Below are 25415 nucleotides of genomic sequence, written 5' to 3' on the forward strand. Positions count from 1 at the left end.
GCAAAAATCATCAAAATACTGTAAAGTAATTATCCTCCAATTAAAATAAATACACCAGTTTTGTTTTTTAAACAAGCCCTTGTGCCACAACTACCTAGCCTGCACTCTAGAGCCCACAAGCTGCGACCACTGAAGCCCATACTCCTGGAGCCTGCACTCTGCAGCAAAAGAAGCCACCGTGCACCACAGCAGAGAGCAGCCCTCACTCACCACAGCCACAGAAAAGCCGGCGTGGAGCAACGGAAACGCAACACAGCCAAAAACAAATAGATGATAAAAAAGAAACTTCATTAACAAACGGAAATTAAGCTTTAAATTTCATTCAAATTAAACAATAAACAAACCACAAAGTAACCAGATGGGCCTACAAAAAAAAAAAGCTTTGCTAAAGTCTTAGCAATATGCTAAGATTTTGTGAGTTTTATAATGGATGTTAATAAGATGTATACTAGATTCAAGTGAAACTCTATATGACATCATGTCAAGACTGTGTTTTGAAGTGAGTCACATTTCTAACCAATAGCAAAAATGAAAGAAGTTAATTTTAAACAAATTCACAGTACTCACAATTTTCACACTGAGGCTTGAAACTCCATGATCATGAAGTTCATCCTCAAATAGGAGAACTTCTTCAAAAAACTTAATCTGTTCTCTGGCTTTCAATTTCTCTGTATCTATATGATCTGTTGTAGGTACAACCTGAAAGAAAAAATTTAAGAATGGGCACGTAAAAAAAAATTAAACAGTTTTCCTACCAATATTTTCTGCATAGCCAGAGCATGGCTCTAAATTTTGATGTTATCAGTAGACACACAAAATGAGATATATACCTTGTCCCCAAAGAACAGAAAATGTCCAATATTATAGCTTCATAACACATACAGTCAAAATTCATCATCTCATTCAAGTCATGAAATAGAACACAGTAAAATCAACTGCTCTATTGTGACTATGAGAAAATTAACTATCTGAAAATTAGTCAATGTGATGAATAAACTACTACTATCATAGAAGTTCAAAGCAGTTTGGTGCTATAAAACTCTACTTATAAGACATTTTTTGGAACTTAAAAATAATCTTTCCTATAAGAATGATGTTACATAGTTTAGATCTATCTCCAAGTTTACAAACAAAAGTGTTTTAAATATTGAGATAAATAAGAACTTTAGAGAAATTTTAAGGAAAACTCCTAGCATTCCAAAGAGCTTTAGAGGATACTGGCTATTTTTTTTAAGTATTATTTTACAGCTACCAGACACAAACATAAAGCATCAACAATCTCAAGGTGGGTCACGTCAGTAATTCAGTAAATCTAAGTATCTCTTAAAAGTAACATGAAAGTATGTTTTGTGATACTATTCAAATATGTTCATTTTTACTATAAAATGTTCAGCTTTTCAACTCTTTAAAAAAGTTGTATCATGAATAAACGCCTGTCATATATAAGTATTCAGTATATGGTAGCTATTATTGTACTTTATTTAGAAGCTGTGAATAGGTCTTTTTTTTTTCACTCAAGGATAGAATTAAGAAATTTATAGAGTAGTTTCAGAAAACTGGATAAGAATTAGAAAAATATGGTAATGGATGTCTAAGTGATTACATAGACTTTGTGGGAAAATGGTTTTAGCTCCCTATTAAGTAATGCAGAGGAGGAAAGGGTGCTATGAAAGAATCTGGCAGTTTGATTCCCAAGAGGTGAAAAAGAGGTCCATAGTTCTTCCATGTATACTTACAGATGATATTTTAGCTCTCTACAATTTTATTTCAACATCCAGCAGACATGAGATCACACATGGAGGTGAAATTAAAGGGAGCGAAAGGAAGGTGAGGGGTAGGGATAGGGATTTAGGGCAGCATATTACCAGTGCCTTGCATCACCTGCGTGTTTGTGATCTAAGACAAAGTTTGGTGCCTCTAGGACTGCCTAAGAGCATAAAACTTTAGTTAGTATTAAATAAATACAACTTTTAATTCCTTACTTTTTATTTAGTTTTAGTTCAAAGGAACACATTTGAAAGATCCTCCTTATAGATACATCTGATTTCCAAAATTTAACCATTACGTCTCGTTAGTAAATGGCCATTTCACTAATATTTCAAATATGCCTTCAGGAAGTGATCCGTTTTGCCAAGTAAGTTCTCATCAAATGTTTGAAAAAGAAAGACAAAAAATAATTAGATAACACATGGATTAGGGAAATTCATTATATTTAGCTTGAAAGTCAAAATGAAAGTGAAGATGCTCAGTCGTGTCCGACTCTTTGCAACCCCATGGACTGTAGCCTACCAGGCTCCTCTATCTGTGGGATTTTCCAGGCAATAGTACTGGAGTGGATTGCCATTTCCTTCTCCAGGAGATCTTCCCAACCCAGGGATTGAACCCGGGTCTCCCACACTGTAGACAGATGCTTTACCATCTGAGCCACCAGGGAAGAGTATTTAACTTAGCTATATACTATCTTCTTAGTATTTAGCTTAGCTATATTAAGTATTTAGCTTAGCTATATACTATCTCCTTCATACTATCTTCTTCATTCATAAAGACAAATATGTTTAAAACTTTATATGTCTCAGCCTTTTTTCTTCCTCAGCTCCACTTATCTCCTCTCTGAATTCAAGCATCTGAAAAGGTAAAACAGCTAAACTTAAAGAGATACTGAACATTTCTGGCTTCTGGCATTGTCAAAATAAATAATCTAGACAAACTTTCTTGCAGAAAGTGAAAGGTAAAAGTGGAAGTTGCTTACTTGTGTCGGACTCTTTGTGAGCCTATCAACTATACAGTCCATGGAATTCTCCAGGCCAGAATACTGGAGTGGGTAGCCTTTCCCTTCTCCAGGAGATCTTCCCAACCTGGGGATCAAATCCACATCTCCCACATTGCAGGCAGATTCTTTACGAGCTGAGCCACAAGGGAAGCCCAAGAATACTGGAGTGGGTAGCCTATCCCTTCTCCAGCAGATCTTCCTGACCCAGGAATCAAACTGGGGTCTCCTGCATTGCAGGAGGATTCTTTACCAACTGAGCTATCAGGGAAGCCCAAGTAAGCTAAAGGCAATTTAAAAAGCTGGATGAAAAAAACAAAAACTTCTTAAAAGCATTATACAGCCAATGAAGTGAAGAAGGACTGGACTGAGATCTGGAAGAGGACTGGAGCCCAGAAAAGTGACACTGTTCAGTATTCACCAGGCACAGAGGCCTTGGAGAATTCCTTGCCCTGCTCCCAATTTTGCAAAGACATCTCAAAGTGCTACAGTGGATCCACAACTTCTTCTATTACAGGCCCACTAAGCTAAAGGCAAAGGAGAAAAGGAGAGATATACCCATTTGAATGCAGAATTCCAAAGAATAGCAAGGAGAGATAAGAAGCCTTCCTCAATGATCAATACAAGGAAACAGAGGAAAACAAGAGAATGGGAAAGACTAAACATCTCTTCAAGAAAATTAGAGACACCAAGGGAACATTTCATGCAAAGATGGGCACAATAAAAGAAACAGCATGGACCCAACAGAAACTGAACTGATACTAAGAAGAGATGGCAATAATACACTGAAGTGAAGTGAAGTGAAGTGAAGTGAAGTGAAGTCACTCAGTCGTGTCCGACTTTGTGACTCCATGGACTGTAGGCTACCAGGCTCCTCCATCCATGAGATTTTCCAGGCAAGAATACTGGAGTGGGTTGCCATTTCCTTCTTCAGAATACACTGAAGAACTATACAAAAAAGATCTTCATGACCCAAATAGCCAGGATGGTGTGATCACTCACCTAGAGCCAGACATCCTGGAATGTGAAGTCAAGTGGGCCTTAGGAAGCATCAATACTAACAAAGCTAGCAGAGGTGATGGAATTCCAGTTGAGCTATTTCAAATCCTAAAAGATGATGCTGTTAAGGTGCTGCACTCAACATGCCAGCAAACTTGGAAAACTCAGCAGTGGCCACAGGACTGGAAAAGGTCAGTTTTCATTCCAATCCGAAAGAAAGGCAATGGCAAAGAATGTTCAAACTATAGCACAGCTGCACTCATCTCACACGTTAGCAAAGTAATGCTCAAAATTTTCCAAGCCAGGCTTTCACAGTACATGAACCATGAACTTCCAGATGTTCAAGCGGATTTAGAAAAGGCAGAGGAACCAGAAATCAAATGGCCAATATCCACTGGATCACAGAAAAAGCAAGAGAATTCCAGAAGAACATCTACTTCTGCTTTATTGACTAAACCAAAACCTTTGACTGTGTGGATCACAACGAACTGTGGAAAATTCTTAAAGTCATGGGAATACCAGACCACCTTACCTGCCTCCTGAGAAATCTGTATGCAGGTCAAGAAGCAACAGTTTGAACTGGACATGGAAAACAGACTGGTTCCAAATCAGGAAAGGAGTACATCAAGGCTGTATATTGTCACCCTGCTTATTTAATTTACATGCAGAGTACATCATGTGAAATACCAGGTTGAATGAAGCAAAAGCTGGATCAAGGTTGCTGGGAGAAATATCAATAACCTCAGATATGCAGATGACACCACCCTATGGCAGAAAGTGAAGAACTAAAGAGCCTCTTGATGAAAGTGAAAGAAGAGAGTGAAATGTTGCTTAAAACAACATTCAGAAAACTAAGATCACAGCATCCAGTCCTATCACTTCGTGGCAAGTAGATAGGGAAATAGTGGAAAGATGAGAAACTTTATTTTGGGGAGCTCCAAAATCACTGCAGATGGTGATTGCAGCCATGAAATTAAAAGATGCTTACTCCTTGAAAGAAAAGCTATGACCAACCTAGACAGAACATTAAAAAGCAGAGACATCACTTTGCCAACAAAGGTCCATATACTCAAAGGTATGGTTTTCCCAGTAGTCATGTATGGATGTGAGTTGGGCTATAAAGAAAGCTGAGCACCAAAAAATTGATGCTTTTGAAGTGTGGTGTTGGAGAAGACTCTTGAGAGTCCCTTGGACTGCAAAGAGATCCAACCAGTCCATTCTAAAAGAGTTCAGTCCTGTGTTTTCATTGAAAGGACTGATGCTAAAGCTGAAACTCCAATACTTTGGCCACCTGATGCAAAGAGTTGACTCATTGGAAAAGACCTGGATGCTGGGAGGGATTGGGGGCAGGAGGAGAAGGGGACGACAGAGGATAAGAGGGCTGGATGGCATCACTGACTCAAAGGACGTGAGTTTGAGCAAGCTCCAGTAGTTGGCGACGGACAGGGAGGGCTGGTGTGTTGCAGTCCATAGGGTCACAACGAGTCAGACACGACTCAGCAACTGAACTGAACTGAACCCTCAAGCTCTGATCCCATATAAGAGTCTAGCAAACTAAGACTTCCAGGCCAATGTGGTTTGCCACCTAGTTTTGTATGAATGCAAGCTAAGAATCACTTTCACATTTTTTCAAATGACTGTGGGGAAAATTTTTTTTAATATTTCATGAATAAAAAACTATATGAAATTCAAATTTCCATGTCCATAAAAAAAATTTTTGAAACACAGCTGTGCCTACTAGTTTGCATATTGTCCATGGCTGCTTTCAACTGCAACAGCACAGCTGAGTAACTGCAACATAACTCTATGGCCCTCACAGCCTGTAATATGTACCATCTGATCCTTTACATAAACAGACTGCAGACCTTGACTATGAATGCCCTTGGTAGCTTATGAGAAATAAACAAAAATACTCTGTGGAGGAAGATATCATCATCCTAGGATTCAAAGAAAATAAGGTATATTAGGAGGACTACTAGACACCACAAATCAGAACCAACAGAAATAAGACAATAAAAGACACTGCTGCTGCTGCTGCTAAGTCACTTCAGTCATGTCCGACTCTGTGCGACCCCACAGACACTAGGAACTCTAAATGCTGAAAATAACGAGGCCCAAGCTATAAACAATGCACACTAGTTTTATTTCAAGGAAATAAAATTAAGGTTGAACATATCAAAAGATACTAGGAAAACCTTTTTAAACAGAATTATGATCAGGCGAATCCTGCTGGGGGTGGTGACATTGTTCTATTTCTTTTACTCTGTGGTTACATTAAACTGTATTTTCATATTAATGAACTTTTCTAAGTTATTTCACCATTTTTAAAAGGCTTAAAAATGTACAAATATTCAAGCTAAAAATATTCTTGATACCTTGCAAGAAAAGTAAGTCTTGGTCACATCCTTCAAGTGAACGTCTCTCACTCTCTCACATCAGATGAAGATTTATAATAGGGAAATTACTTGATATAAATACTTTTATATTTATCATATAAAGTTAATTAATAGCAAATGTTAAGAACCCAGTGTTAAATTCCCTGTTCAAAAATTACTGAAAATAATGTGTGTGTATGTACATCCCATTAGGAAACACCATGAAATTGCTATGTTTTACGGTGATTTCTTTCTTTAAAAAGAAAAATAGATACAACTCCCACACTATAATTCCCTGGTTTTTAGTATGTTCACAAGACTGTGTAGACATCACTATTACCTAATTCCAGAACATATCATCACCCCAAAAAGAAACTGTCATACCCACTAGCAGTCTCTCTCCATTCCCCACTTCCCGCATTTCCTGGAAGCCACTACTCTAGTTTTTTTCTATAGATTTGTTTTGCAAATCCTTCTGGAATCATATACATGTAACTTTGTGTCTGGCTTCTTTCACTTGGCATAACATTTTCAAGGTATGCATCACTGTTTTGTTTCTTTTCAAAACTAAATAATATTTCACTGTCTAGATATACCAGTTTTGCTTATCCAATGATGAACATCTGGGTAGTTTTCACATTTTAGCTATTATGAGTAATGCAGCTATGAATATTTGCAGGTTTTATGTGGATATATAGTTTTCTCTCTTGAGTGTATACCTAGGAGTGGAATTGCTGGGTTACATGATAACTGTGTTTAACTTTTTTTAATTGCTGGCAAGAAAAAATGAGTAACAAGAAATCTACCATGTAAATCATTTATAAGTGTACAGTTCAATAGTGTTAATTATATTTACACTGTTGTCAGACAGATCTCTAAAACTTTTTCATCTTGCAAAACTAAAACAGTATCAGAATTGTTAACTTACGCTTCTGTGGTAAACAACTATCAAAAAGCATACAGTATTCATATGTGTTCTTCTTGCCTTTTATCTTACAAACTCCACTCATTTCCAATGTTTGTGTCAACACATTACCCCTGCCCCTCCCACTTAATTTACATTTAAAGCTCAAAATATTAAAGATTATATACAAATGGCCAACAAGCATATGAAAAGATGCTCAGCATCACAAGCCATTAGGGAAATGCAAATCAAAACCTCTCACACACTGCTCAGTTCAGTTCAGTTCAGTCGCTCGGTCGTGTCCGACTCTTTGCGATCCCATGAATCACAGCACACCAGGCCTCCCTGTCCATCACCAACTCCCGGAGATCACTCAGACTCACATCCATCGAGTCCGTGATGCCATCCAGCCATCTCATCCTCGGTCGTCCCCTTCTCCTCCTGCCCCCAATCCCTCCCAGCATCAGAGTCTTTTCCAATGAGTCAACTCTTCGCATGAGGTGGCCAAAGTACTGGAGCTTCAGCTTTAGCATCATTCCTTCCAAAGAAATCCCAGGGTTGATCTTCAGAATGGATTGGTTGGATCCCCTTGCAGTCCAAGAGACCTTCAAGAGTCTTCTCCAACACCACAGTTCAAAAGCATCAATTCTTCTGAGTTCAGCCTTCTTCACAGTCCAACTCTCACATCCATACCTGACCACTGGAAAAACCATAGCCTTGATTAGGCGGACCTTAGTCGGCAAAGTAATGTCTCTGCTTTTGAATATGCTATCTAGGTTGGTCATAACTTTTCTTCCAAGGAGTAAGCATCTTTTAATTTCATGGCTGCAGTCACCATCTGCAGTGATTTTGGAGCCCCCCAAAATAAAGTCTGACACTGTTTCCTCATCTATTTCCCATGGAGTGATGGGGCCAGATGCCATGATCTTCGTTTTCTGAATGTTGAGCTTTAAGCCAACTTTTTTGCTCTCCTCTTTCACTTTCATCAAGAGGCTTTTTAGTTCCTCTTCACTTTCTGCCATAAGGGTGGTATCATCTGCATATCTGAGGTTATTGATATTTCTCCCAGCAATCTTGATTCCAGCTTGTGTTTCTTCCAGTCCAGCGTTTCTCATGATGTACTCTGCATAGAAGTTAAATAAGCAGGGTGACAGTATACAGCCTTGACGTACTCCTTTTCCTATTTGGAACCAGTCTGTTGTTCCATGTCCAGTTCTAACTGTTGCTTCCTGACCTGCATACAGATTTCTCAAGAGGCAGGTTAGGTGGTCTGGTATTCCCATCTCTTTCAGAATTTTCCACAGTTTATTGTGATCCACACAGTCAAAGGCGCACACTGCTGGTGGAATGTGAAATGATACAGCTACTATGGAAAACAGTACAGAGGTTCCTCAAAAAATTAAAAATAGAATTATTACCATGTGATCCAGCAATTCCACTTCTGGGTATACACTCAAACAAATGAAAGCAGAATTCTGAAGAGATATTTGCACACCTATGTTCATAGCAGCACTATTCACCATAGCCAAGAGGTAAAAGCAACCCAAATGCTCACTGGCAAGTGAATGGAAGAACAAAATGTATATACATGCAATGGAATATTACCCAGCCCTAAAAAGGATGGGAAGTCTGACACATGCCACAACATGGATAAACCTTGAGAACATTATGCTAAGTGACATAAGCCAGTCATAAAAAGGCAATGTATGGTTCCACTTACATGAGGTATCTAAAGTAGTCAAATTCACAAAAACAGAAAGGAGAATGGCAGTTGCCAGGTGCTGAAGAAGGAAGAAATGGAGAAGTTGATGTTCAATAGGTATAGATTTTCCATTTTTAAAGAGGAAGAAGTTCTGGAGATTGGTGGCACAACAGCATAAATATACTTTAACACTAATTAATATGTTTGAAAATAACTAAGATAGTAGTTTTATGTTATATATATTTTTACCAAAAGGAAAAAAAGAAAAAGAAAATTTAAGATACTGAATCATACTAAAATAACTGGGGAAATGTTTCAATGTGCTTTAAAAAAAAAAAAAAACTTTTTAAAATGCATGCACACTAAGCATGTTTTATTCCTAAAACACAGTATCAATAGAAGAGGCAGCCTTGTACTTCTATCTTCCTGTATATCCAATTTATTTATTTAATAAGTGAAAGTTGCTCGGTCATGTCCAACTCCTTGCAATCCCATGACTATATAGTTCATGGATTTCTCCAGGCCAGAATACTAGAGTGGGTAGCCTTTCCCTTCTCCAGGGGATCTTTCCAACCTAGGGATCAAACCCAGGTCTTCCGCATTGCAGGCAGATTCTTTACCAGCTGAGCCACAAGGGAAGCCCAAAAATACCGGAGTGGGTAGCCCATCCCTTCTCCAGCGGATCTTCCTGACCCAGGAATCGAACTGGGGTCTCCTGCATTGCAGGCGGATTCTTTACCAACTGAGCTATCAAGGAAGCCCATTTATTTTATAGGAAAGGAAAAAAACGGCCAAATGTTGATAGGTTACTATGGGCCAGGTACATATTATGCATTTGACCTGTTTTCTCATAATATTCTCATACCATAATCTGAGAGAAGCACCCATTGTAGCCCAGACAACAAATGACAAGGCTGGGTATGAATACAGCGAGGTCAGTATTACTCCGTGACTGGCTCGCTCTCCTCTTACACCATGATACAACTCAGGGTAATGGGTTAAACAATCTGAAGAGTGAGAAAACATTAAATATACACACATACCAGAAGCCACCAGCAACTAAAAATCAAAAATTTAAGGGCAAAGGAAAGGCTTCATTCTAATGCCTCATTCTCTGATACTCTTACTGTACATATAAAATACCTCCTCCTACACTGGCATACACTTCCTATATATACTAGGGCTTCTGAATAAGTGTTCTGAGGAACAGTTCAAGGATTAAATTAAAAATCTCAAATAATATTACAGGTCAAAAAATCCTTAGGTATTAAAACAAAGTTAAATGTAAAATATGTTCCTATGAAAGTGATCTTCCACATATAACAAATGTGCTTAACAATCAGCTCTAGCATCAGTGTTACCTTACTAAGAGATACATACTTAAAGATCTTAAACCCATTTTTTCATCTACCAAATGAAGATAATAATGCCTATCTAAGTTTATTTTGAGAGTTAAGCAACAAAGACCTAACAATTTTACCTGGAAAACAGTCACTATTTTTTAAGGCAACAAAGGAACACATTCATCAACTCTATTTAGATCATAAAGCAAGAGGTAAATACTATTTAGACAATATATCTACTTTTATTTTTGGTATTTCAATAATATTAACTTGACATTTGAAATATAATACTATAATAATAGCAGCTGCTATTAAGATCTTATTGTGTTAACAGACACCGTGCTATAAACAATACATATATTCTTTACTACATCACAACTGATATTATCCTTAGTTTACCCAAGGCTTGAAAGTGAAAGTGAAAGGCACTCAGTCATGTCCAGCTCTTTGTGATCTCAAGGACTATACAGTCCATGGAATTCTCCATGCCAGAATACTGGATATTCCCAACCCAGGGAGGGAACCCAGGTCTCCCACATTGCAGGCAGATTCTTTACCAGCTGAGCCACAAGGGAAGCCCAAGAATACTGGAGTGGGTAGCCTATCCCTTCTCCAGCGGATCTTCCTGACTCAAAAATTGAACTGGGGTCTCCTGCATTGCAGGTGGATTCTTTACCAATTGAGCTATCAGGGAAGTCCAAAGGCATAGCAAAGATTAAATTGCTTTTCCAAGCTGTTAAGTACTGGTGCTGAGATTTGAACTAAGGTCTGCCAAAGCCTCAGCTCCTTACCACTAATGAGTGGTTGATCATACTGATATTTGTCAGCAACACCTCAGAACAAATCAGATGACAGGCTGAAGTGCCAATGAAGAGTACTGAGGATATGCCTTTCACCTCCTACTGCTCTCACACTCCTCGTCTCCCACAAAGAAAGTCATCATTATTATTGCATAAGGTAAAACAAATTCTCATTTCCTCACTTTCTGCAGTGAAATAGCAAATGGTCTACACACTGTGACAAGTTTTTCAATCAGGAATGAAAAGAGGGAATATTAATCTATAAAGTATTAACAGACTAGAATAACCTTCCTCCCCCAATAGACTGTAGTGGAGAGATTATTTGTCTGTACTCTGCTGTATCCATGACTCTATGTAGCTAAGCTTCCAGTACAAGGCCTGCCGGTTCCACATTCCTAGTGTCATTTACCATGAAGTGAATTTCTTGTTAAGCAGGTCTTATACAGATGCAGCCTAACATCAATACAGAGTTTTAGAATTCACTGAAAACTCCCACAGATAGTATCAAAATTCTGCTATAAGGTAGATATTTCTGTTTTATCCAATTTACTGATAACATAGAATCAGACAGATTAAATAACTTGCCTAAAGTCATACCTGATTCACACATAGTGCAGACAGGATAATAATCCCAGTTGTCTGACCAAAATTCCTACCTGCCCACATATCCGTTTATCTGTAAAACTGCAAGCTACTAGCTAGCAGGGTTTGTCTAAATCACCTAATACAGTACACCAAGGACAATACATTTTAATGCTTCTTGATATTACATAATAACATTAAGGCAACCCGCCAGCTACTACAACCATATTTTTAATAAAAATTGTTTCACTATGGCCTTCTTTTATTTTGTGCTGATAATCAATGAGCAAAATTCCCTCACATTAGGTTCTAAAGCCTCCCACAATACAAAGTAAGTAGGATGAAAGTAGCAGCATAAAATAACCCATTACTAGAAAACTTTAACATTGAGACTATCCAAAGCAATCAATGATTCATAAAAGCAAAAAATAAGATTTACCTTTAACTTAAGTGATTCTCCAAGTAATGTTCCCTTATAATCCGTTGTATAGGTCCAATCATATGGTTTAATAACCTCTTTAGAGTGTTCACCCTCCGTCCTCAAATACCAAAATGAGAAGGATCAGATTCAGTGAGGTAGAATATAGTACATCTGTATTCATTTTGTTGTTTAGCTGCTAAGTCGTGTCCAACTCTTTTGTGACCCCATGGACTGTAGTATTCATGCATCACACCAAACTACATTCTATACATAATATAAAATATCCTATTAATAAACAAATATACTTGTCAAAATTCACTAACATAAGATCTTTCTTAGCTTTTCTGTACATGCATTGTTATTTAACCTGTCATGAATTGATAATGTAGTCTCCCCAATTAATCTGTACACTGCCTAGGGACATGGTTTAAAGGTTTATACTCTTTTCAAAGAACCTAATACATAACAGAAACAAAATAAATAACTCTCGATTTGATTATGAAATAAAATACATTTTTCATTTTTCTTGATTTCAATGCTCCTTAGATTTTCAATGAAAATCATAAGCAAACATTTTTCTTCAAAAACAGGAAGTACACAGTGTAATGTGTCTTCGCTAAAGAACACTGAAAGCTCAAAAAACTAAACTTTCCATAGCTCACCTCAACTATCATTCAATTTTACTCAAGAAGTACTAAAAAGGGGGTAGTAATTAATCTCTTTTATCAATGAGAAAAATGAACTCTAGTCTCTGGGGTTGCACAGAGTCGGACACGACTGACGTGACTTCGCAGCAGCAGCAGCAGAATGATTCAACTATCAAATTTAATAATACTACTAGCCCTTCATTCTAATAAAATATCACAACTGAATACTTCTTCAACGCTTTTCTATTTCAAACCATAGCTGCCCAGGTTCTCACCTGCTTTCCTGCCACTCTGCAGCACAGGCTACTTTAAGCATTCCTTGGTAGTTGTTCACACATCTTAAAGCATCTGTAGCATTGAACTCAATTCCAAAGCCAGAGCCATGCTGGATTCTTAAAACATTGTCTCCAAACATCATTTCAGGGAGAGATGGCATATGCAATTCATCAGCTAACCTGTGCATAATCAAAAGTCAGAAGGATTATTTTATATCACTGTTGGCACTTTTGTTTCCTTTTGATCTCCACAGAATACCTTCTACTCCTAAATGAGTTAAATAATACATGATTTAATAAGATGATATAGTTGTGAAGTCTAGAAATGCTTTCATCATCCACTGTCTTTGTGTATACCTTTTTGGCCCTGTACTAGGTAGCGGGCTAAATAATAAGATAAGTAATAAACAAACATACAAAAAAATACATAATATAATGTCAGCTAGTAATAGGTGATACACGAAAATCGAAGCAAAGCAATGCAGGGGTACCATTTAAGGTAGGATGATCAAAGACAAGTCTGAGATAATTGAATCTGAGCCTCAAAATTACCCTGCGAGCTAAGAAAGGCTCAGAGAACTTAAGTAGCTAACTGAAATCACAGAGCTAGTAAGTGGTGAAACTAGGCCTCTTTCCATTATACTGGCCTGCTTTATAAAAATTTGGACCTCAACTGGCTAGTCTTATTACACAAGAAAAGTTATATTAGACCTACTATGAGGCCAAGATCACAAATTATTAACTCACAGATATGTTACGACTAGCCTACACAGAATACTTTTTTAATATTTGAAATAACTGGCAAAATTATTGAGTTGCCAATAAAAATTGAGAGATTTTTGAGAAATCTGGACTTTTGGTTTCTCTTTGGAAAATAAAAAGGAAGATTTGGCCAATACTGCACCTGTATTTCCACATGACACCAACTGGCTGGAACAGAGTAGAGGCTTCTCTCTTTACGTGGGGTATGAGCTTGCTGGTTCATCAGTCCCCTTGACTCTTTAGAAAGCTGAGTTTGTAACCCCTGTTTTGAAGACTTTTAAGTGGCTACTAGTTACTTCTGGAAAAAGTAACTCTATGTATAGGTTTTTTGTTGTTGTTGTTTAGTTGTTATGTCCGACTCTTTTGCCTACCAGAGTCCTCTGTCTCTGGCATTTCCCAGACAAGAATACTGAAGCGGGCTGCCATTTCCTTCTCCAGGGGTTCTTTCTGACCCAGGGATTGAACCTGTGTCTCTTGCATTGGTAGGTGAATCCTTTACCATTGAGCCACCAGGGAAGCCCCTTATGTATAGGTTACCATGCCTTACAACCCTATCACCTCAGTTACAAACAGGACTTTCAGTTTAGGGATGAAAGTTCAGCTTCTCAAACAAGGGCAATTATCTATGGGCTGGCAGGAATCCCTGAATTTTAGCCTGAGAACTCTGCCCAATACAGTCATGCTGAATTGAATAATGGCCAATTAAATTTATTCTGATCCCTCTTTTCATAAGTTTGGATGACAGTTAAATAAAGCACAAACCAAGAGATATGGCATGACACAGAACCACGAGGTAGTGAGGGGAGAATGAACATTTTAAGTAACAACCAGAGAAGCAGAAAGAGCAAAGGAGAAACTAAAAAATAAGGATAATAAGGAGATTAGAGACATCTATAGTTGTTTTGGTCATAAGAACTGTTCATTTTCTGAGCTAAATCCTGTGTTTAATTATTTCTTCATGTACTATTAAATTCTCATCACTCAAGGCAACCAAGGTGGACAGGGATGGGAAGGAGGCTGAGAGCTGGGGCAGAGATTCTCTTTTCCTTGCAACCTGAAAGCATAACTAACACAGAGGCAATTTTCTAATTAGCTTTTATATCAATTTTTCAATTTTATTGCTTTCAGAAAATTTTCAAAAACTATTATATACTTTGTTCACAAATAAAACCTTTAAAATGTTATTTCACCTTTTCCTACTGATCAAAGATCATTATATTTAACAAACTTGTTAAGACAAGATCCTCAAGTTCAACTGAGGGTTTATACCTCTAGCTGCTCTAGAAATGTAGGTATCTCCCCTGAAACACCCTCATCCCTTTTTATTTTGTTTTAACCTATCAAAGGCTGGAAAAAGCAAACAATCACACGTCTTTAAACTGCATAATGAATAAAAAGAGAACAGGAAAAATAATAAGTATTATTTATTAGGGCAAAGAGACTGTAGGGATCTTTTCTCCTTCCTTACATTTCTAACACAGTTATAAAGTATGCAATAGAGTTCAAAGTTTAAAAATGCTTTGAATGAAGTTCTAATGAATCCTGAACAAAGCACACGATTTTAGTGCAAGTGGTCTATGACAGCTACTTTAGCAGATTAGGTTTTCTTTTTTTTTTTTTTTCCAAGACTTCCAGATTTTTGAAAGCTATATAGCTATACAGGTTAGGTAAGGTGAAACAATATATTGCAGAATGTATTTTTACATAAAGCTAACAAAAGATCTATGCATATCCCAAGACCACAATTATCCTCTTTGCAGTTGCTTTAAATCTATTCCCAATTAGACATACCAATCAAGTATTGTAAAAAATATGCATAAACAAATTATTTAAACTTTAAATATAAAAAATATTGATAGTAGAAACATCTACTTCATTCCTGGATCATCAAAGCCTCACCACTTTTAAGAATGAAGATGGGTTCTAATTTTACCATGACTGCCCAGAAGAGAAGTTAATGTACCACAGCCCCATGTTTCCATAAGCTTCCTATCTCTGGTGAATTTTCTGTTCTCACATAACAATTATATTAATTTTGGCTATGAAGCAAAGAAAAAAACACTAAAAAATTTTAAAAGACTGAAAAATTAAAGCTGCTGTTTCTTACAGGAAAACACCTTTGCCAGGAAAATTCTCAACTTGTTGCAAGCTTTAAAAGGTGATAATGAAAAAAGCAAATACACCCACTGAGGGAAACCAGCACTTGCTCGCTTAGATTTTCAGAAGAACTATGTCAATTTACATTCCACTTGGGGCAAAAATTAAGAAAAAAGTACCAAAAATTTAATCAAATTTATATTCTTTGACTCAAAATATCAGCTTTGGGAAATCTGTAATAAAGAAATAATCCCCAGTGCAGGGAAGAAAAAAACTACATACATTAATACACATAATCATCTCATTTATAACAGTAAAGAAATAATCTAATGATAAGGAAATAAACAGTTATGTAAACTGTTGTCTGGGCTTCCCAGATGGTGCAGTGGTAAAGAATCCACCTGCCAGTGCAGGAGATGTAAGAGAAACGGGTTCGATCCCTGGGTCAGGAAGATTCCCCTGGGGTAGAAATGGTAACCCACTCCAATATTCTTGCCTGGAAAATTCCTTGAACAGAGGAGCCTGGCAGGCTACAGTCCAGGGAGTCACAAGACAGACATGACCAAGCAACTGAGCACACAAACAATTGTCTATCCAAATGATAAAACATTATGGAATCATTAAAAATATTTAAAAGGAGAATATAATAATGTTGAAAAATGCTTATGCTACAACAGCAAGGAAAAAAATCAGGCACACTGTATATTCATCAGATCTCTGTGTTTATGTATATAAGCACATATCAGTGATCTAACATTTTAAGTTTCACATCTTTAGGGTGATACCTGATACCATTAATTTTCATCACAAATTTAAGTAAAATTTATTATTTTGTTATTAGGAAATAGAAAATAACAAATACTAGAGAGATCAATATCCCATGCAAATGCCATAGACAAGACAGACAGCAAAAATATTATTTGTAAAAAAGAGAGAAAAGAAAATATGGTTTATATATACAATGGAATATTATACAGCCTTTTAAAAGCAGGAAATTCTGCAATCTGTGACAGCATGTATGAACCTAAGAACATTATGCTAAGTAAAACAAACCAGTCATAGAAAGACAGACACTACATGATTCCACTTATTCATAGAATCAAAGAGTGAAATGGTAGTTGCCAAGGACTGGAGGAAGGGAAAAACAGGTTGCTAATCAATAGGTGTAAATTTCAGGCAAGCAAGATGAATAACTTCTAGAGATCTGCTGTACAACACTGTCCCTATAGCCAATAATAATGCATTCTACGTTTATGAATTTGTCAGCAGGGTAGAATTCATATTAAGTGTTTTTACCACAATAAAACAAAATTTTTTAAAAAAGAATATCAAATACTTAAAAGACTGAATAGGATGGATTATAATCAGAATAAACATTTCATTAAAAGATTAGATATAAATTAGCTGCAACCACTGCAAAGTACATATGAAATATAACCTAAAATAAGATGTGATTCTGTGGATTTTCCCAACATATCTGAAAAAATCTAGTAGTCCTCTGAAATACTCCAGTTATATATATGTCAAAAGAATACCTGCCAATAACTTACATTTCTTCAAACGTCCTAAATTCAGAGTATCTTGAACACAGGCCAAACAGAATATCTTAACCCCATTTTTAATGGCAAATTTTACTCTTTGTAACAAACAGGTAATCCCAGGGACGGCAGAGCCTAGTGGGCTGCCGTCTATGGGGTCGCACAGAGTCGGACACGACTGAAGTGACTTAGCAGCAGCAGCAGCCGCAGCATGCCTATTTATAAGGTCAAAGAAAAGTCAGCAGTGGCCACAGGACTGGAAAAGGTCAGTTTTCATTCCAATCCCAAAGAAGGGCAATGCCAACTGCTCACACTGCCATACAACTGCACTCATTTCACATGCTAGCAAATGCTCAAAGTCCTCCAAGCTAGGCTTCAATAGTACACGAACCAAGAACTTCCAGATGTACAAGTTGGATTTAGAAAAGGCAGAGGAACCAGAGACCAAATTGCCAACATCCACTGGATGGCAAGCAAGGGAATTCCAGAAAAACATCTGCTTCATTAACTACGCTGAAGCCTTTGACTGTGTGGATCACAACAAACTGGAAAACTCTTGAAGAGTTGGGAATACCAGACCACCTTACCTGCCTCCTGAGAAACCTGTATGCAGGTCAAGAAGCAGCAGTTAGACCCCAACATGGAACAACAGACTGGTTCAAAATCGGGAAAGGAGTATGTCAAGGCTGTATATTGTCACCCTGCTTAGTGCTAGTTAGTGCTAGTGAAAGTCGCTCAGTTGTGTCTGACTTTTTGCAACCCCACAGACTATAGAGTCCATGGAATTCTCCAGGTCAGAATACTGGAGTTCCCAACAGAGGGATCGAACCAGGGTCTCCCACATCGCAGGTGGATTCTTTACCAGCTGAGCCACCAGGGAAGCCCCTGCTTCTGAATTTATATGTAGAGTACATCATGCAAAATGTTGTTTGAAGCTCATGCCTGAATCAAGATTGCCAGGAGAAATATCAATAACCTCATATAAGCAGATGACACCACCCTGATGGCAGAAAGCAAAGAGGAACTAAAGAGCCTCTTGATGAAGATGAAAAAGGAGAGTGAAAAAGCTGCTTAAAACTCAACATTCAAAAAACTAGGATCATGGCATCCAGTCTCATCACTTCATGGCAAATAGATGGGGAAACAATGGAAATAATGACAGACTTCATTTTCCTGGACTCCAAAATCACTGCAAATGGTGACTGAAGCCAGGAAATTAAAAGACACTTACTTGCTCCTTCGAAGAAAAGCTATAACAAGTCTAGACAGCATATTAAAAAGCAGAGACATCACTTTGCCAACAAATGTCCATCTAGTCAAAGCTATGGTTTTTCCAGTAATCATGTCTGGATGTGAGAGCTGGACCATAAAGAAGGCTGAGCACCAAAAAATTGATGCTTTTGAGCTATGGTGCTGGAGAAGACTCTCGAGAGACCCTTGGACTGCAAGGAGATTGATTTACCAGTCAATCCTAAAGGAAATCAATCCTGAATATTCACTGGAAGGACTGATGCTGAAGCTGAAGCTCCAATACTTTGGCCACCTGATGCAAAGAGCCTACTCTTTGGAAAAGACCCTGATGCTGGGAAAGATTGAAGGCAAGAGGAGAAGAGGATGACAGAGAACAAGATGGTTGGATGGCATCACCGACTCAATGGAGACAAGTTTGAGCCAACTCTGGGAGTTAGTGAAGGACAGGGAAGCCTGGTGTGCTGCAGTCCATGGGGGTCACAAAGAGTCAGATCCGACTGAGAAACTGAACAACAACAAATTTATAAGGCCAAGAAGACAGGAAGCCTTTATAGGATTAAGATGCCTTAATTCATTAAAGGAAATTTCACTAATTCAAAGAAAAATGAAAGCGTTAGTTGCTCAGTTGTGTCCGACTCTTTATGACCTCATGGACTGTAACCCACCAGGTTCCTCTGTCCATAGAATTCTCCAGGCAAAAATACTGGAGTGGGTTACCATTTCCTTCTCCAGGGGATCTTCCCAACCCAGAGATCGAACCTGGGTCTCTTACTGCAGGCAGATTCTTTACCATCTGAGCCATTATTAATTCAAAATTTTCCTAATTCACTTAAATATTAATACACAACAACCAGCGACAATCAGCTCAGTGGTTGTCCAGAGCACTTCCCAAAGCCAAACTTGCATCAGAAAAAAAAGGTGACAGTCACTGTTTGGTGGTCTGCTGCCAGTCCAATCCCCTGCAGCTTTCTGAATCTGGGGGAAACCATTACATCTGAGATATATGCTCAGCAAATTGATGAGGTGCATTGAAAACTGCAAAGGGTGCAGCCAGCACTGGTCAACACAAAAGATCCAATTCTCCACAACAACGCCTGACTGCAGGTTGCACAACCAATGCTTCAAAAGTTGAATGAATTGGGCTACCAAGTTTTGCCTTATCCACCATATTCACCTAACCTCTCAGCAACTGACTACCACTTCTCCAAGCATCTCAACTTTTTGCAGGGAAAATGCTTCCACAACCAGTAGGAGGCAGAAAATGCTACCAAAAGTTCATCGCTGAATCCCAAAGCACAGATTTTTAAACTACAGAAATAAACATTTCTCATAGGTAAAAATGTGATGATTGTAATGGTTCCTATTTTGATTAATAAAGATGTGCTTGAGCCTAGTTACAATGATTTAAAATTCACAATCCGAAATCACAATTAGGTTTGCACCAGCCTAATATATAGCACAATTATATATATATGGTGCAACATGTAGCAGAAAGTTATACACAGAGGAAAACTCAGAGAATAACTCAACCTGGGGTGGGATGAAACAAAATTTTTCTTAGTGACTCTGCAAGAATGTTACCTTTTTACTAATTATGATACTAAACATCCTTTCAAACTCTCCTCTGCCTAAATCTGTCATTGCTCCCTAGAGTTTCACCTCATGACCTTTTTCTTTTCTTCTGGATGATTTCTAGACAATCTTAATTCACTCTCAAGCCTCCAGGTACCAACTGATGATTCCCAAACATAAATCCATAAATAAATCATCTTCTTTAAGCTCCAAGATAAGTGCCTAAGACATCTCCACTTTATAAACTACACTCAATTCATATTTCAACAAACTAAACATCCTCCATACAACAACAGCCCCCAACTGCTCTTCCTCCTGTATTTTTCACCATATCCAATGGCAAAACTTTCCATGCATAACCCAAGCCAGAAATCTTGCCAAGGGTATAGATTCTTCCTTTTACCCTGACTCCTCCTATCAAGCGACCATCAAATCACTTAATCTCTAAATCCTCTCCTCTCCTCTCTACCCTTCTAACTCGTCTCTTTCCCCGGTCCTGCAGCCCTCCAATCCAACCGCCACATCATTTTCAGATCCTTCGAAGTGTCCATCTGACAATGTCGTCCCTTAGTATAAAATAACACCTGGTGGTAGTCAGATAAAATCCAACAAGACTCCTTAACCTGGCATAAAAATTCTCTCAGTGGTATCTTCGCTGCTCAGGAGCCTATCTGCCACTGGCTTCTCACTGCAGTTCTTCCCTTCTGATAGCTCATGCTCTAATCACACAGAACTGTTCTTCATGCCTCCCACTCTCTCTGACTCCCCTGGCTTTCTACGTCCCCCTGGGCCTCCCCAAACCTTGTCAAGACTCAGCTCGGACATCACAAAACGCATCACGGTTGTCACTTTCACTGGCCCTGCGGCGCTACACACGAGCCCAGCCCCACCCCATCCCACCGACTTTATTAAGATCCACTTCAGGCATCTCAATTTCCCGGATGCCTTGTTCCCCCCATCAGAGAAAAAAAAAATCCCAAATAACCCTGCAGATATACCTCTACCAATTCACACTGTACAACTGTCTGTCTCTCTCACAAGACTGTGAATTCCTCGAGGAAGAGGCTTTCATCTTCTGTATCTCAAGCGCCTGGCATGGCACCTGACATGTTAAAAACCAAGTATATATACCACCCCCGTTATTAACCCTCAAGAAAACAGGTCACAGCCACCCAGAAATAGTCTAAAGGTGGAGCCGGCTTTGGCAGGTAGAGACCTACGGGAGGGGGCAGTCCACCAGAACAGTCATGCTCTACTCAAACCCCGGCGGAGTGACTGTTTCACGAAGCCAGAGCCTGGCGAACCCGAACCGAAGGACAGGAAGTGGTGACAGGAATATTTCCTGGTGGTGTCAATTCAAAGGTCCTGTCCGGAGGAACACGAGCCTCCGCCCTAGAGGAGGGCTGGGGCTTCGCGGGCCTCGCTCTGCCTCCCGCCCAGGCCGAGCTCCAAGGCCCGCACCCCGATCCCAGCCCTAGAGCCTCACTTCTCCACATCCGCCGACTTCATGATGTGCGTCTTGGACGCCGTTAGCTTCCAGGGCCCGAAGGAGAAGTCCTGGTGGCTGCTCTGGAAGCCGTGGATCATCATGGCCGCGGCAAGGCCAGCGTGGGCCACACGGAACAGGTTGGAGCACCGGCGGCAGCGGCAGCGACGGCGGATACCGGTCCCTCCTCCTCCCTCCAGCCCGGCAGCCTAGACTTCCGAGCGGTTACCATGCCCGGCTCCGCCCCACCCCGCCCCCTGCCGGCGACGCGGACGCAGGCCCTCCTTTCCGCCTCCTTCTCCGTCCCTCGACTTTTTGCTTCCGGGACCAGTTGCCGAGGTTATGTGACCCACGTCTTACGTCACGACGCACCCGAAAAAGGTGGGGAGAAAATGCTGAGGGGCGAGGCTTCGGCAGCAGGGGAAGTGGTTGGGGGCGCGCACATCGTTGGATGACATCATCTTGGCCCCTTCGTGGGAAGCCCGGTTTGGAGAATCCGACGTGATCCTGGTAGACCTTGCAAAGCAGTGAACTACCTTGCGTGTTACTGAATTGGTGTAGAGGAAATGCCCAATATTTTTCCGTTGAGGACAAAGTTTTAAAATCACTTAGAGTTTAGGAGGTTCAGCATCAAGTGCGGAAAGACAAGTGGACCTCTACCTACTAGTGACTAAGACGTCTATCAAAAATTTCATCCTTCAGACATTTCAAGACTGTCCTGGTCTAGCTATTACCTAAGCCTCTGTTATAGTGGAAATAACACTGGAGATCTGGTGCCACATCCACCGTTGCAATGCTGTTCTGTGCATGCTTGGCAATTGTTTAGTCGCTAAGTCCCACACTTTTAGGACCCTATGGAGTGTGTGTAGCCTGCCTGGCTCCTCTGTCCATGAGATTTCCCAGGCAAGAATACTGGAGTGGGTTGCCATTTCCTTCAGGGGATCTTCCTGACCCCGGGACTGAACCCTCGTCTGCTGCTTTGCAGGTGGATTCTCTACCCCTGAGCCGCCAGGGAAGCTCAATCCTTGGCAAACCACTTAACTAATGATTTGGTTTCAGCTGCCTCAAAATGATACGCTTTCATGTTAGAGGATCTCCCAAATTTTTCTTTCCAGCTTCATTTCCAGCAAGTCCTCTCAGGTCTACTCACCTGCACTCCTCCCTACCACTGAGATCTTACTCTTACTGTTCTATATGCTTGAAACTGTCACACTCAAACCGGTCCCACTTCAGAGTCAACCTGGAACTTTTCTAAAAGTATAGATTCCCCAGTCCCTGTATTGTAGAATCCAAAGTCACAAACACACCTCAGAGGACACTCAAAACAATGGAGTACAGTTTATTACACCAGCATGTCCAAGGGGAATCGGTTCCCAACAAGAACCCAAATGATTTCGGAGGACTTGGTTTTATACCCACCCCACCCCTACCTCCACCACATGACTGGATAAGTTAGTAATTAGTTTTACAACATGCAGGTGTGGAAGAATTAACAATTACAAGATGCAGGTGCAGGCACTATCATTAATCTAACTGAGACAACCTGATCATTCCTTCCAATCTTTGCTGTCCGTGAGGAAGGGGTTTCCTCAATGATGGTAAACAGGGTTCAAGCCCAGTTCACATCCTGCCTTAAGATGGCTGACAGTCTTCAAGATGGAATCCGTCTTGCTCTCCTCCCAGCAGCCCAAACATCTGTGCTTTTCACTAGATTGGAATGATCATCCTTGGAATGATACATCTCCTTCAAAAGGATTTTCCTGAACCCTGGAGCTGGATTTAATCACTTCTTCCTTTGAGCCAACATGTTGATTTGTCAACTTCTCTCACTCCAGTTACCACGGTTAATTCATTAATCCAAATGTCAAAATTTGAGCACCTCCTATTTGCCAAGGGTTTATTTTATTACAAAAGAGCACTCACCACCTTACTTACAACAGAGATTGACAATGGAATTCTAAGATATGATTTCAGTGATTCAAGGAAAGACTCACTGCCCCTCTCTAAAATTTTAATTGCTTTTCAATATGGCAACAGGCCATTGATTGGCTTAATTGGTCATCTACATCTTAGTATAAATGATTTTTATATCATTTTCTATGAGCTGGCTTTGAGGTAGCCTTGATAGAGAAGTGCCAGGCCACCCTATCCAGGGCTGAGTCAGTGCTTTTCCACCTGTTGTCCTAAAACATTTGTTCCCTTCCAAAATTTTCCTAGAAAAGACATGATGAAGACTTCTTATTAGAAGGGTATGTTAATTTAAATCTAAAATCTAAAAACTAAACCAATTATCTCGATGGCCTCCAATTCAGAAATGTGTTAGGGGACTTTAAAATTCTTTGAGGATATAAGAAAATGAATCTTTAAAAGTACAATATCAAGCACTCACACATTAGAAAAAGAGATATTTAGGCATTAACAGGGTATTTTTCAGTGTCTATTCAAGAACCATCATGGAAGACTTCCCTGGTGGTCCAGGGGTTAACACTCCATTCTCCCAATACAGTGTGCATGGATTTGATCCCTGGTGGAGGAACTAAAATCCCACATGCCAAATGGCTAGGCCAAAAACCAAAGAGAGCCAGAGCCGTCATGCAATAACTGTCTACTTTATAAAGCTGGTTCTTAGGATAGAATAATTCCTGGGACTTGATGGAGATGATGGGGAGGGTGGATTTGTTTTCAGCCAAATTGGCCAACTATGTTAGAGTCACCAAATCAAATCGTCTACAAGTTTATCAAGGTTCAGTTCTGAGAACAATCAACTGGTTATTATAGAAATTAACTCATTCCACAAACGTTTTGGGGCACCTATTATGATGCCAGAAAGTTTTAGGTACAAGGACACAGCAGTGGGTAAAAAAGGCAACATCTCTTTCATCTTGGAGCTCTAATGGAAAAAGAAGAGACAGGTAATAAGTAAATACAAAATTTATAATTTCAGATATGGATAAATTCTGTGCAGAATGTTGAGTGAATTAAGTGGAAAATGTGCATGTAGGTGTGTGTTTGTGTGTGTGTGTGTTTGGGAGGTGGGGAAACTGTGTAGATGCAGTGATCAGAACCCTATCAATGGATGTAACATTCAAGCATAGACCTGCTAGTAATAAAGAAGATCCATGAGAAAATCTGACAGAACATTCCAAGCATCAGGTATTCAGGTCTAGAGGAGGCAATGGACTTGTCACATTTTAAGAGCAAGGAGGCCAGTGTGACTGGAGTAAAAGGAAACTTGGAAGAGTCCAGGGAGGCAAGTAAGTTCTCCACCACACAGATAAATTGTAAGATACATCATGTTCTCTCTTGGCAAGCTTATAAAATTAATGTATATGTCTTTAAAAAACAAAAAGCTTTGTTAAGCAGAGGCTCACTGTCTCTGAATAGCCTGTACCATTTATGAAGCTCTATTGTTTAGAGTTTGTTGCTGTTGTTCAGTTGCTGAGTGGTATCCATCTCTTTTGTGACTGCATGGACTGTAGCCTGCCAGGCTCCTCTGTCCATGGGATTTCCCAGGCAAGAATACTGGGGTAGATTGCCATTTCTTTCTCCAAGGGATCTTCCCTACCCAAAAATCGATCAAGCTCATGTCTCCTGCATTGCAGGTTGCTTCTTAACCACTGAGCCATTTGTTTGAAGTAAAATCTACTTCCTTGTTACTTTAATTATTTGAAGTTGTTCTTGCCCTATGGATCAGCATGGAACAAGCATATTTTCTCTTCCTCATGACTGCTCTTATTTCAAAACAGCTTTCCTGTCTTTCATTCATCCATTTACTTATATTGTCTACCTTTCCATTCATTCACCTATCTGCTTATTTATTCAGTGAATATTTATATTTCTTGGATCTGAAGCGCAGTACTGGGAGAAAGATATTACAATGAAAAATATGATTAA

General features: G+C 39.3%; 1 protein-coding gene across 2 annotated transcripts; it reads right to left on the reverse strand.

Moving 5' to 3' along the window:
• Positions 1 to 489: 489 nt before the first annotated feature.
• Positions 490 to 21831, reverse strand: TIPRL (TOR signaling pathway regulator). Of its 2 annotated transcripts, none has more exons than XM_040229928.1 (4): positions 21522 to 21831; positions 12816 to 12995; positions 11912 to 12011; positions 490 to 699 (listed from the first exon to the last, which is right to left on the reverse strand). In XM_040229928.1, exons 1-4 carry the CDS (start codon positions 21623 to 21625, stop codon positions 505 to 507), a joined length of 579 nt encoding a protein of 192 aa, XP_040085862.1. In that variant the 5' UTR covers positions 21626 to 21831; the 3' UTR covers positions 490 to 504. The 2 variants fall into 2 exon arrangements, with proteins under 2 accessions (XP_040085862.1, XP_040085863.1); XM_040229929.1 differs by lacking the exon at positions 21522 to 21831 and adding an exon at positions 13720 to 13950.
• Between the last annotated feature and the right edge of the window lie 3584 nt (positions 21832 to 25415).

The sequence above is a fragment of the Oryx dammah genome, unplaced genomic scaffold (assembly GCF_014754425.2).
Source record: "Oryx dammah isolate SB20612 unplaced genomic scaffold, SCBI_Odam_1.1 HiC_scaffold_28, whole genome shotgun sequence".
NCBI classification, from domain to species: domain Eukaryota; kingdom Metazoa; phylum Chordata; class Mammalia; order Artiodactyla; family Bovidae; genus Oryx; species Oryx dammah.